The sequence below is a fragment of the Bufo bufo genome, chromosome 2 (assembly GCF_905171765.1).
Source record: "Bufo bufo chromosome 2, aBufBuf1.1, whole genome shotgun sequence".
NCBI lineage: Eukaryota > Metazoa > Chordata > Amphibia > Anura > Bufonidae > Bufo > Bufo bufo.
The window spans coordinates 342,876,374-342,888,495 of record NC_053390.1 but is presented as its reverse complement, the minus strand read 5'-3'; the positions used below and the strand labels follow the sequence as shown (position 1 = coordinate 342,888,495).

The 12,122-nt window shown below is 40.9% G+C and overlaps 1 protein-coding gene across 2 annotated transcripts in view; it reads right to left on the bottom strand.

Annotated features, from left to right (window-relative positions):
• The window catches only part of TRPM6 (transient receptor potential cation channel subfamily M member 6), a 262,839-nt gene that overhangs the window by 46,657 nt on the left and 204,060 nt on the right, over positions 1–12,122 (bottom strand). For both annotated transcript variants that reach the window (XM_040417069.1, XM_040417070.1), the window contains 2 exons: positions 3,806–3,871; positions 827–1,113 (listed from right to left, as the gene is read on the bottom strand). In XM_040417069.1, coding sequence (XP_040273003.1) covers positions 827–1,113; positions 3,806–3,871 — 353 coding nt within the window. The remainder of the gene's footprint in view (positions 1–826; positions 1,114–3,805; positions 3,872–12,122) is intronic.

Below are 12,122 nucleotides of genomic sequence, written 5' to 3'. Positions count from 1 at the left end.
TTCAGCAGGCACCATAGCCACCGGGTTTCTGCTATTTTAAATAGCAGAGACCAGCAGTACATAAATGCGCTTAGCCATAAGGCTGATCACATACATTTTCCCCTTCAGTTTTTACAAAAATAAAAAATAAAAAATGTTCAAATCACCCCCCATTCCTTAAAATAAAAATACTTAAAGAATAAAAAAAAAAACATCATGGGCATTGCCACGTGCGAAAATGCCCATACTGGTGGCTGAGACTGCTGGCACTGTGACTGGTGGCACTTACTGATGGCTGAGACGACTGGCACTGACTGGTGCTGAGACTGATGGCACTGTGACTGGTGGCAGCCCCCCCCCCCCCGGGTGTTTATTACTTCACACAGGGCGCACTTCCGCACCCTCCATGCCGCGGTCGTGCAGGGATTATTTGAGCTCGGCTCCCGCAGTGTCCTCCTCCTCCTCCTTGATCCTGCTCACCAAATCCTCCATTCCTCAGTCATCCCTCCGTCCTGCTTGCCGGCGCGATGCTGTGGGCGGTGCGGAGCGCTGTGATTCTATTGGCCGGCGCGCCGCACATGAGCATTTAACATCAGCACACACGCACGGACACATCGCAGGCACAGAGGGATTTTATTACAGAGGATTAGTGGAAATGGAAGCAAAGCTGGTTTCTATGGAGAACAAGGCCAGTTTTCAAGTAATATCGTTTTGATAAGTGAGATGTTACCTAATATAACTCATCAAAGGGCAAAACAATAGTTTTTGCAATGTCTTAAAATATCCCTAAAAATATAAGCATCTTTATAATATTTTATAATGTATACATATATTAATATGACATTACCCTTAAGCAAAGCTGCAATACAGTGTCCCCACGGAAAACCTTCTGCCATGTTTGCACCACTTCAGGACGGAATGATTTGACAATGAAGATCTCTCCAGGATCTAGGACATCATGTTCTGACCATGTACAGACTACTTTTAGAGCTCTGCGCAGACCCCCATCCATTTCTTCAGGAGAAAGGACCTGAAGCATTGCTGCCATTCCTCTTTGAGACCAGGTGGACATGCTTTTACCCAAGCTGGTTGGTGAACTCTCTTCGAGCCTATATACGGTAACTTCTTCTCCAGCTGTAAAACAAAGGTGCTAGAAGAGGTTACTGTAATGCATGTAAAGGCAAGTCTGACAATATATATTTTTTAAATTCTCTATTGTATTTTGAATGATTTTGTATTATTTTGTGTGTAATTGTATAATGGTAGACCCTAAAATTTTTTAGAGATTACCTTCAACAGTTATACATAGTAACATAGTAACAATTTGTAGGGCTGAAAAATACATCTGTCCATCCAGTTCAGACTGTTATCCTGAAAAGCTGATCTAGAGGAAGGCAAAAAAAAAACCTCATGAGGTAAATGCCAATTTTCCTCATCATAGGGAAAAATAATTCCTTCCCGACTTCAATCAGGCAATCAGAATAACTCCCTGGATCAACGACCCCTCTCTAGTAGCTATAGCCTGTAATATTATTACACTCCAGAAATACATCCAGGCCCCTCTTGAATTCCTTTATTGTACTCACCATCACCACCTCCTCAGGCAGAGTTCCATAGTCTCACTGCTCTTATCATAAAGAACCTCTTCTATGTTTGTGTACAAACCTTCTTTCCTCCAGACGCAGAGGATGTCCCCTCATCACAGTCACAGTTCTGGGGATAAATAGATGATGGAAGAGATCCAGCTGACAGCTAAGGCAAAGGAGAGAGCCTTTAGCTCCCTGTCCACCTCTTACACTAGTAAGCCCAGGGCACTATAGTATGGTGGTATTCAGTCACTATGTGATGATAAATTGTGTTCACAGTTTAGCGGTATTATTTGGCCAGTGTTATCTGGGCTTACAGTTTTTTTCAGCAACAGTATAGTGATAATTGTTAATACTTGCATAGTGGCATATTTGCTAAATGTATGAGATATTATTTTCTCATATATAGAAAATTGCGGATTTTTTTGGAAGGGAGGCTATATATCTTTATAGACCATAGCAATGCCATTGGATCTCACAAGGTAGACTCTCATTTATATCAGATGCGGTGATCATCTATGAACATGGCATCTGAGGGGTACAATGACGGGGAAACTACACCCCCCCCCCAAGGTATTCAAAACTGATTTTACAAACGTCGTTACCCCTTTAGGTGTTCCACAAGAATTAATGGAAAATAGAGATACAATTTCAAAATTTCACTTTTTTGGCAGATTTTCCATTTTAATAATTTTTTTCCAGTTACAAAGCAAGGGTTAACAGCCAAACCAAACTCAATATTTATGGCCCTGATTCTGTAGTTTACAGAAACACCCCATATGTGGTCGTAAACCGCTGTACGGGCACACGGCAGGGCGCAGAAGGAAAGGAATGCCATACGGTTTTTAGAAGGCAGGTTTTGCTGGACTGTTTTTTTTGACACCATGTCCCATTTGAAGCCCCCCTGATGCACCCATAGGGTAGAAACTCCAAAAAAGTGACCCCATTTTAGAAACTACGGGATAGGGTGGCAGTATTGTTGGTACTAGTTTAGGGTACATGTGATTTTTGGTTGCTCTATATTACACTTTTTGTGAGGCAAGGTAACAAGAAATAGCTGTTTTGGCACCGTTTTTATTTTTTGTTATTTACAACATTCGTCTGACAGGTTAAATCATGTGATATTTTTATAGACCAGGTTGTCAAGGACGCTGCGATACCTAATATGTAAACTTTTTTTTTATTTATGTAAGTTTTACACAATGATTTTATTTTTGAAGCAAAAAGTCTGAGAGCCATAATTTTTTCAATTTTTGGGAGATTACCTTGGGTAGGGTATGATTTTTGCGGGATGAGATGACAGTTTGATTGGCACTATTTTGGGGTGCGTGGGACTTTTTGATTGCTTTTTGTGATGTAAGGTGACCAAAAATTGTTTATTTAGCACAGTTTTTATTTTTTACGGTGTTCATCTCAGGGGTTAGGTCATGTGATATTTTTATAGAGCCGGTCGATACGGACGCGGCGATACCTAATATGTATACTTTTTTTTTATTTATGTAAGTTTTACACAATGATTTCATTTTTGAAACACCCGAAACAGCTGTACGAGGAGACGGCTCGCAGTGCGCACGTGCCTTCTCCCGTATCTCTTCCTGCTCTGCCGTTGCTTTGCCATAGACTGCACACACCGTCTCCTCGAACAGCTGATTAGTGGGGGTGCGGGTGTCGGACCCTCGCCGATCTGATTCTGAGGATAGGTCATCAATATTAAAAGCCCAGACAACCCCTTTAAATACTTGCAGGGTGCTAGTGTGTTCTGAACGCGACAAAGAACCAACCACCTATTGGGGTGGAAATGTTACTGCGTTTTTTGTATGTCTTGGCCACAATTCAATAAGCCATGCTGCACTAGGATGCTGTCCCCTTTATCGTTTCTTAGGAAATTTTTTTATAGGGATTTGAGATCATCCCTAGATTGGTCTAAATGCATCCAGGATACGGAAAAGGACTGGTGCTGCTCATGGTTTATACAACAACTTTTTTGTCTTGTCTATATTTGTGTCTCATTAATATTAACTTTATTAATCTTGTGTCGCTACCAGTAATTTATTTGCCCATTCAAACTGAGAAAGTGATCTCCAATTAAAACTTTTTCATCCTGAAAACATTTCACAAACCAAATAACACAAAATATCAGAGGTCAAAGAACCATAGATTTTCAAAAGAAAAATTACATCCTTGAACCAGTCAATATAAAACTCCCAAACAATTTGATATGTTGAAAAATTAGAGCTCACCAAAGAGATGCACTGGGGTAAAAGGTATAGTCTGTGCAAGTCTCATCAAGTTATTTCTTTCCACCGCTGAAACAATAAGAAAAGAACTGCTAGCATTTTTTCCATGTTCAAGAACCAAAAATGTTTATATTGTTACATTCCAAATGACACTGTTTCCGCTAGTGTTAATTGAGCACCAAAGTGCCCGGGTGCTCTGGCCGAAGACATCGGATTCATTGTCTTGTCATAAGACTATGAAACCAATAACATATAAAGCACCATCAATCCTTACATAAAGATGCACTACCATGAGACTACAGGACAATAAATTCACATGAACTCCGAAATGAGACACTGTACACCTCCAGGAATACGTATAATAAAAAGAAAACTTGAAACCACATCACCTGTATAGAAGGGGGGAGGGTTATGGGAGGGAAGGGAAATGTTTAGGGAAATAATTATTGCACTGTTTCTATGGGTTTTATCTTTGTTTTCACTCCACTGCATTGAGAAAGGCTTTATGTTTGAGCTGAAATGTTGCGTCACCAATGGGTGAATAAACCACTATTTTCCACATTATCCTGGAGTGCTGCTCTATTTTTTGGACTGGATTTTTGGGTAAGCTTGCCCTTTTGAGCTTGCACCCGCAGTATTGTTTATAGGTTGGTGCTGCCTTACTTTTTCAATTGTGTATATATATATATATATATATGTATATATATATAAACATATATGACTTGAAAATATATACATGTTAGGCTGAAATAGACATTAAGCCCGTTACAATAATGGGCGCTAAAACTATAGTACATAAACATTAGTAGGAACAGTCTATATTAAATATCAAGAGAATTTGACCACATTGTATTTCTTGTTTTATTTTTGTTTTTGTCAAAAATATTTTGTCATTAACTCAAAATTAAAATAAAATGGAAATTTTCTATAAAATTTCTTTATAGACAACATTTCTTGTAAAAATTCTGTTTGAATTTGGCAACAGTTTGCCTTGTTCAGGACGATCTAAAACTTTTCCAACCACATATGAAAAAGTTTTAACTCTTGATAATGCAACATTTAACTGACCGTGGCCAAATACTGGTTCTGGCAAGTAAATGCCAACTTTTTCTAAGGTTTGACCCTGAGCTTTATTAATAGTCATTGCAAATGCTAATGTAATTGGAAATTATCGTCTTCTTAAGGTAAACAGTAAATTAGTAGAGGATGGAGCCAAATCAATACGGGGAATAAAGACCATGTCCCCTTCAGCTGAACCTGTTATTACTTGAGCAATAATCAGGTTTCTTTTCAAATCTTTAACAAACAGGCAGGTTTCATTGCACAATCCTCTTTTGGTGTTTATATTCCTAAGGAGCATAATTATTGCTCCCTTTTTAAGGTTCAACTTATGCCTTGGCATTCCTGTTGGAGTTAGCTCACTCAGAAACTCAATAGGATAGTTCTGCATATCTTCCTCAGTTGAGTCATCAATTGAGTTTGAGCTGAGGAATGTCACAGTAACTCCTTCCAAAATGTTTAGCACCTCTTCATTTATGCTATCAACATCAGAGTTCTTTGGGCAAAGAATACATTTTTTGGTTATCTTTGAGACATTAGCAATGGAAATTCTTTCTCCATAGAATGTTTGACAACATTTCCTGTACATAAAATTTTAGAAGGGACTTCAATTATGTCTTCGGGCAAACCGTCAATGTGTGGTGTATTACCATTGCCAACATGGATCAACCAATTGCTGAATTCAGTGTCAACTGAACGAATATTGTTAGTAAGGTTAAGTATTTCGAAGTTTTGCCACAGTTTATTATACTTTATACATGCTTCTACAATTTTTGTCCGCTCACCATGACAAACCACTCAAAGTGCTTGCTGAAAATCTCCATCAAGTAATAAAACTTTTCCTCCAAAGCGATTATCCATTATTTATTTTAGCAGTTTGTCAACCACTGTAAGAGCAATATTGTACACTCATCCCAAATGAGTACTGTAGATGATCTCAAATTTTCAGCATCAGCAGAATTGAGACGCATATTTGATATTGAGTTCTCAACTATCGGAACAGGTAATTTGAACTGAGAGTGGTATGTTCTTCCACCCTCAAGAAGATTGGCTGCTATACCTGTTGAGGCTACAGGGAGTGCAATGTTACCTTCTCCACGAACTGTGCTGAGAAGGGTTTTGTAAAGATAGGTTTTACCACTACCTCCTGGATCATCAAACAAAAAACAATGGTTGCTAAGTTTGTCTTTTTTGCTTGCAAACATTTTTTTTCTAAATCTGTTGTTTGTTCTCAGTTTTTTTCCATTTCTTCACCTGTGTATTTTTGAAATTCCTTGTCATATATATTCCAAAGTAAATCAGTATTTGACAGTGTGGAAGGCAATCCAAAATCTTCACAGCTTTTGCCATGTTGTACCAAAATGTTGGCTATTTCATTAAGTGCAATATTACGACATATTGTGCAATCATCATTGTGTTGTTTATGTTTATGAACTAAATCTTCAATGAGATATTGCTCAAATTTTAAAATAAGGGCATTCATATTTTCTAATGATGCAAATACACAAATATATGCAAAAAAATCCCTAAGTCGTTTAAGCATTGTAAAGTGGACAGCATCTTCCAGAATGTTCTCCCACACATCGTCATCATTAATAGGTCCTTTTGCCTTTGCAGCCTCTTGGAAAGTCGGATATACATTTCCATGTATCGTCCTCAGATCTTCAAATGATATTGCACCTGCCACATGCAGCAATAGTAGACGCAGACAGTAACGCTCTGTATCTGATGTTAAATTGACAGAATACATTCGTCCAACCACGTTGACGTAATTTCCAACAACAATTTTGAGAAACAAACACATAGTGCAAAGGAATGTCAGAATAGAATATATTCTTTGCTTCCTCATTTTCTTGATTCAATTTGAACCAAGCTGTCAATTGAGTATCACGGTTTAAAGCTCTCTGTACCGCTGTAGTTATGTTATTTGGGTTAAAAAAACCTGACTGTTCTTCAGGCAGATGCCCTGCTAATCTATGGATGGTATGGGATGCTGCTTCTGGAGCACTGACATACCTTGAAATAATAATGGTCTTTATTTCATCATGATTCAAATTGCCTTGTTCTTGAATGACAATATTTGCACAATCATGACCTTTGTACACATATTTAAAAAGGTATTTGACACTTTTCACTGATGCGCAAACTTCCACATTAATGTTTCAATTGTACTTCAATACTAGGTAAGGATTATATGGTGCAACCCAAGAGTTATCAATTTTCTTTCCATTAAGAATTATAGTTTGGCCTGTATTTCTTCTCTTGTACTTTGGATAGCCATTGCAGTTAGCAATAGTTTTTTGTTGGAATTCCTTTGGAAAATCCTTACAATTGTCATACATGGAGAATTAGGATTTAGTGCTCCACATGGTCCATGAATCATATGCTTTGTTACAATTTCATGTAAGGCCTCATGCACACGGCCGTGTTCCGCGTCTGAGAGCAGTCCGTGGTAACACGGCCTGGATTCCTGTTGAGAGCAGGAGCGCACGGCGTCATTGGTTGCTATGACGCTGTGCGCTTCATGCCGCCGCTGCACTACAGTAATACACTCGTATAGTGTATTACTGTAGTGCAGCGGCGGCATGAAGCGCACGGCGTCATAGCAACCAATGACGCTGTGGGCTCCTGCTCTCAACAGAAATCCAGGCCGTGTTTTATAACGGACCGCTCTCGGCCGCGGAACACGGCCGTGTGCATGAGGCCTAAGCGAGGAGTGATTTCTATGTTAAGGATTTCAGCAGAGACAATTTTATCTATCAGTTCTTCATTTTTTGGTTTACAGCTTTCTTTAAGAATGAGAAGTATGTGAGCATGTGGTAAACCTCTCTTTTGAAATTCTATCACGTAGACCATTGCTTTTGGGACTCCAAAAATATGTTTTTTACTGATGTCATCAATTAGAACTTTAAGATTTAGATTAAATACTCTTGTAACTAAATGTGATTGTCCATCAACAGTTTGTCCATGTTGTAGGTTATCTACAATCTCTTCCCATTTTGGATTGCATGTAATTGTAATAAAAAGATCTGGTTTTCCATATTTTCAAAAAAATTGCCATAGCATCTTGATAATTTTGTTGCATGTTTCTGGGGCTCCCTGCAAATGAAGAAGGCAAAATATACATTTTTCCAGGACTCAGGCCTGCTTCATTGGCTTAATTAAGTAAATGATCCATTATTCCAGAGTATTTTTCAATGCGCAATTTAGGCTGATTTTCACACACATAATTGAGTCTGTTGGCCTCTGTTTTTACATATGCATCCACTATATATTGCTGTGTAAGGCGACCTGCATTTAAGAAAGGGTTAAAATCCTCTCTAATTGAAAGACGGTAACCGTAGTATTGAATTTGAGTGACTCTAAGGCCCCTTTCACACGGGCGAGATTTCCGCGCGGGTGCAATGCGTGAGGTGAACGCATTGCACCCGCACTGAAGCCGGACCCATTCATTTCTATGGGGCTGTGCAGATGAAAAGTAATTTTCACGCATCACTTGTGCGTTGAAAATCGCAGCATGCTCCTCTTTGTGCATTTTCCACGCAACGCAGGCCCCATAGAAGTGAATAGGGCTGCGTGAAAATCGCAAGCATCCGCAAGCAAGTGCGGATGCGGTGCGATATTCATGCACAGTTGCTAGGGGACGATGGGGATGGAGACCCGATCATTATTATTTTCCCTTATAACATGGTTATAAGGGAAAATAATATCATTCTTAATACAGAATGCTTAGTAAAATAGGGCTGGAGGGGTTAAAAAAAATAATAATTTAACTCACCTTAATCCACTTGTTCGCGCAGCCCGTCTTCTCTTCTGTCTTCATCTTTGCTGTGCACAGGAAAAGGACCTGTGGTGACATCACTACGCTCATCACATGGTCCGTCACATGATCTATCACCATGGTAAAAGATCATGTGCTGGACCATGTGATGAGCACAGTGACGTCATCAAAGGTCCTATTACTCAAAGAAGAAGACAGAAGAGATGCCGGCTGCTCGAGCAAGTGAATTAAGGTGAGTTGAATATTTTTATTTATTTTTTTAACCCCTCCAGCCCTATTGTACTATGCATTCTGTATTCAGAATGCTATTATTTTCCCTTATAACCATGTTATAAGGGAAAATAATACAATCTACAGAACACCTAACCAAAACCCGAACTTCTGTGAAGAAGTTCGGGTTTGGGTACCAAACATGCCGATTTTTCTCACGCGCGTGCAAAACGCATTACAATGTTTTGCACTCGCGTGGAAAAATCATGCATTTTCCCGTGACGCACCCGCATCTTATCCGGGCCAAAAACATGACACCCATGTGAAAGAGGCCTAACCCTAGGATTGTGTGACTGGTTTGCTAAAGTTAATAAAGCTTGTGGTCTGTTTTGCAGTGGTATGTCAATTCCCCAGCTTTGATCCCCATAGGGGAATATTAATGGATAAACCATGAGTTCCAAATTAGCATCAAGGACACTAATTCTTTGTGGGGAGTTTTCCTTTGTATAATCTTCACCTGCTTTGCAATGTATAAGAAGATCTCTTTCAAGTGGTGGTTCTCCATCATCATTTTGAAAAATAAAAGCAACCTCATTATATTTCTGTGCGTTATAGCGCCTTTGGTCATTTTTTGCGATCTTGTACTATTGTCATGGATAGGGATGAGCGAACCCGAACTGTATAGTTAGGGTTCGTACCGAATTTTGGGGTGTTTGTGACACGGACCCGAACCCGAACATTTTCGTAAAAGTCCGGGTTCGGTGTTCGGCGCTTTCTTGGCGCTTTTTTAAAGGCTGCAAAGCAGCCAATCAACAAGCGTCATACTACTTGCCCCAAGAGGCCATCACAGCCATGCCTACTATTGGCATGGCTGTGATTGGCCAGTGCAGCATGTGACCCAGCCTCTATTTAAGCTGGAGTCACATAGCGCTGCACGTCACTCTGCTCTGATCAGTGTAGGGATAGGATGTAGCTGCTGCTGTTAGGGCGAGATTAGGCAGTGATTTAGTCTTCAAAAACAATTACTGAAGTAATCGATGTACAGCTGTGTATCATCCAACCTCTGCTATTTAATTGCTCACTGTTTTAAGGCTGCCTAGAGCGTTTTTCTGTCACTTTTTTCTGGGGTGATCGGCGGCCATTTTGTGTCTTGTGGTGCGCCAGCACAAGCTGCCACCAAGTCCATTTAACCATCAATAGTGTGTTGTTGTTTTTTTGCTATATCCTACATCAGGGGCTTGGCTGTGCTTGCTATTTTATTGAGGGGTGAAATACAATTGCCAAAATAGCAGTACCCTAAATCTGGTGTTTCAGCTGTGCCTAGCTAATTGTAATACCGACTGCTGTCTGGCAAAGGATATATTTTTTTCTGGGTTGAAATACAATTCCCAAATTAGCAATTCCCTAAATCAGTGGTTTCTGCTGTAGCAGGCCAAGTTTAAATCTATCCATAAAAGGGTATATTACATTGAAGGTGCTGATAGGGTCATTCTCAATAACTTCAAACGCTACCGTGCATCTCCAAGTCTAATTCTGTCCGTAAACGTATACCTGTCATCCAGCGCCTAAATACTAGGCCTACAATTTATATTCAGCTAAATCTGTGTTTACTGCTGTGGCTGGTAAAGTTATTTAGTGTCCGTCAAAGCACAGTTTTTGTTCTGGGTTGAAATACAATTCCCAACTTAGCAATTCCCTAAACCAGTGGTTTCTGCTGTATCAGGTCAAGTTTAAATCTAGCCATAAAAGGGTATATTACATTGAAGGTGCTGATAGGGTCATTCTCAATAACTTCAAACGCTACCGTGCATCTCCAAGTCTAATTCTGTCCGTAAACGTATACCTGTCATCCAGCGCCTAAATAATAGGCCTACAATTTAGATTCAGCTAAATCTGTGGTTAATGCTGTGCCTGTATTAGTGTAATACGGTACCTAAGTAGATAGCCAGATAGTGTTAGGTGCTCGTAAAAAAAAAGGCCTGAATTTGAATTCAATACATTGGGCAAAATAATTTTTTTCTTATTGTGGTGAACGGTAACAATGAGGAAAACATCTAGTAAGGGACGTGGACATGGTCATGGTGGTGTTAGTGGACCCTCTGGTGCTGGGAGAGGATGTGGCCGTTCTGCCACAGCCACACGTCCTAGTGTAGCAACTACCTCAGGTCCCAGTAGACACCAGAATTTACAGCAACATTTGGTGGGGCCCAATGCCGTTCTAAGGATGGTAAGGCCTGAGCAGGTACAGGCATCAGTCAATTGGGTGGCCGACAGTGGATCCAGCACGTTAACATTATCTCCCACCCAGTCTTCTGCAGAAAGCGCACAGTTGGCGCCTGAAAACCAAGTCCATAAGTCTGTCACATCACCCCCATGCATATCAGGGAAACTGTCTGAGCCCTTAACTTATGCAGCAATCACTTATGCTGTTTGAAGACTCTGCTGGCAGGGTTTCCCAAGGGCATCCACCTAGCCCTTCCCCAGCGGTGGAAGACATAGAATGCAGTGACGCACAACCACTTATGTTTCCTGATGATGAGGACATGGGAACACCACCTCAGCATGTCTTTGATGATGAAACACAGGTGCCAACTGCTGCGTCTTTCTGCAGTGTGCAGACTGAACAGGAGGTCAGGGATCAAGACTGGGTGGAAGACGATGCAGGGGACGATGAGGTCCTAGACCCCACATGGAATGAAGGTCGTGCCACTGACTTTCAGAGTTCGGAGGAAGAGGCAGTGGTGAGAACGAGCCAACAGCGTAGCAAAAGAGGGAGCAGTGGGCAAAAGCAGAACACCCGCCGCCAAGAGAGTCCGCCTGCTACTGGCCACCGCCATCTGGGACCGAGCACCCCAAAGGCAGCTTCAAGGAGTTCCCTGGCGTGGCAGTTCTTCAAACAATGTGCTGACGACAAGACCCGAGTGGTTTGTACGCTGTGCCATCAGAGCCTGGGGCGAGGCATTAACGTTCTGAACCTTAGCACAACCTGCATGACCAGTCACCTGCATGTAAAGCATGAACTGCAGTGGAGTAAACTCCTTAAAAACAAGGAACTCACTCAGGCTCCCCCTGCTACCTCTTCTGCTGCTGCCTCGGCCTCTTCCTCTGCCTCTGGAAGAACGTTGGCACCTGCCGCCCAGCAAACAGAGTATGTACCACCAACACCACCACCTCCGTCACCAAGCATCTCCACCATGTCACAAGGCAGCGTTCAGCTCTCCGTCTCACAAACATTTGAGAGAAAGCGTAAATTCCCACCTAGCCACCCTC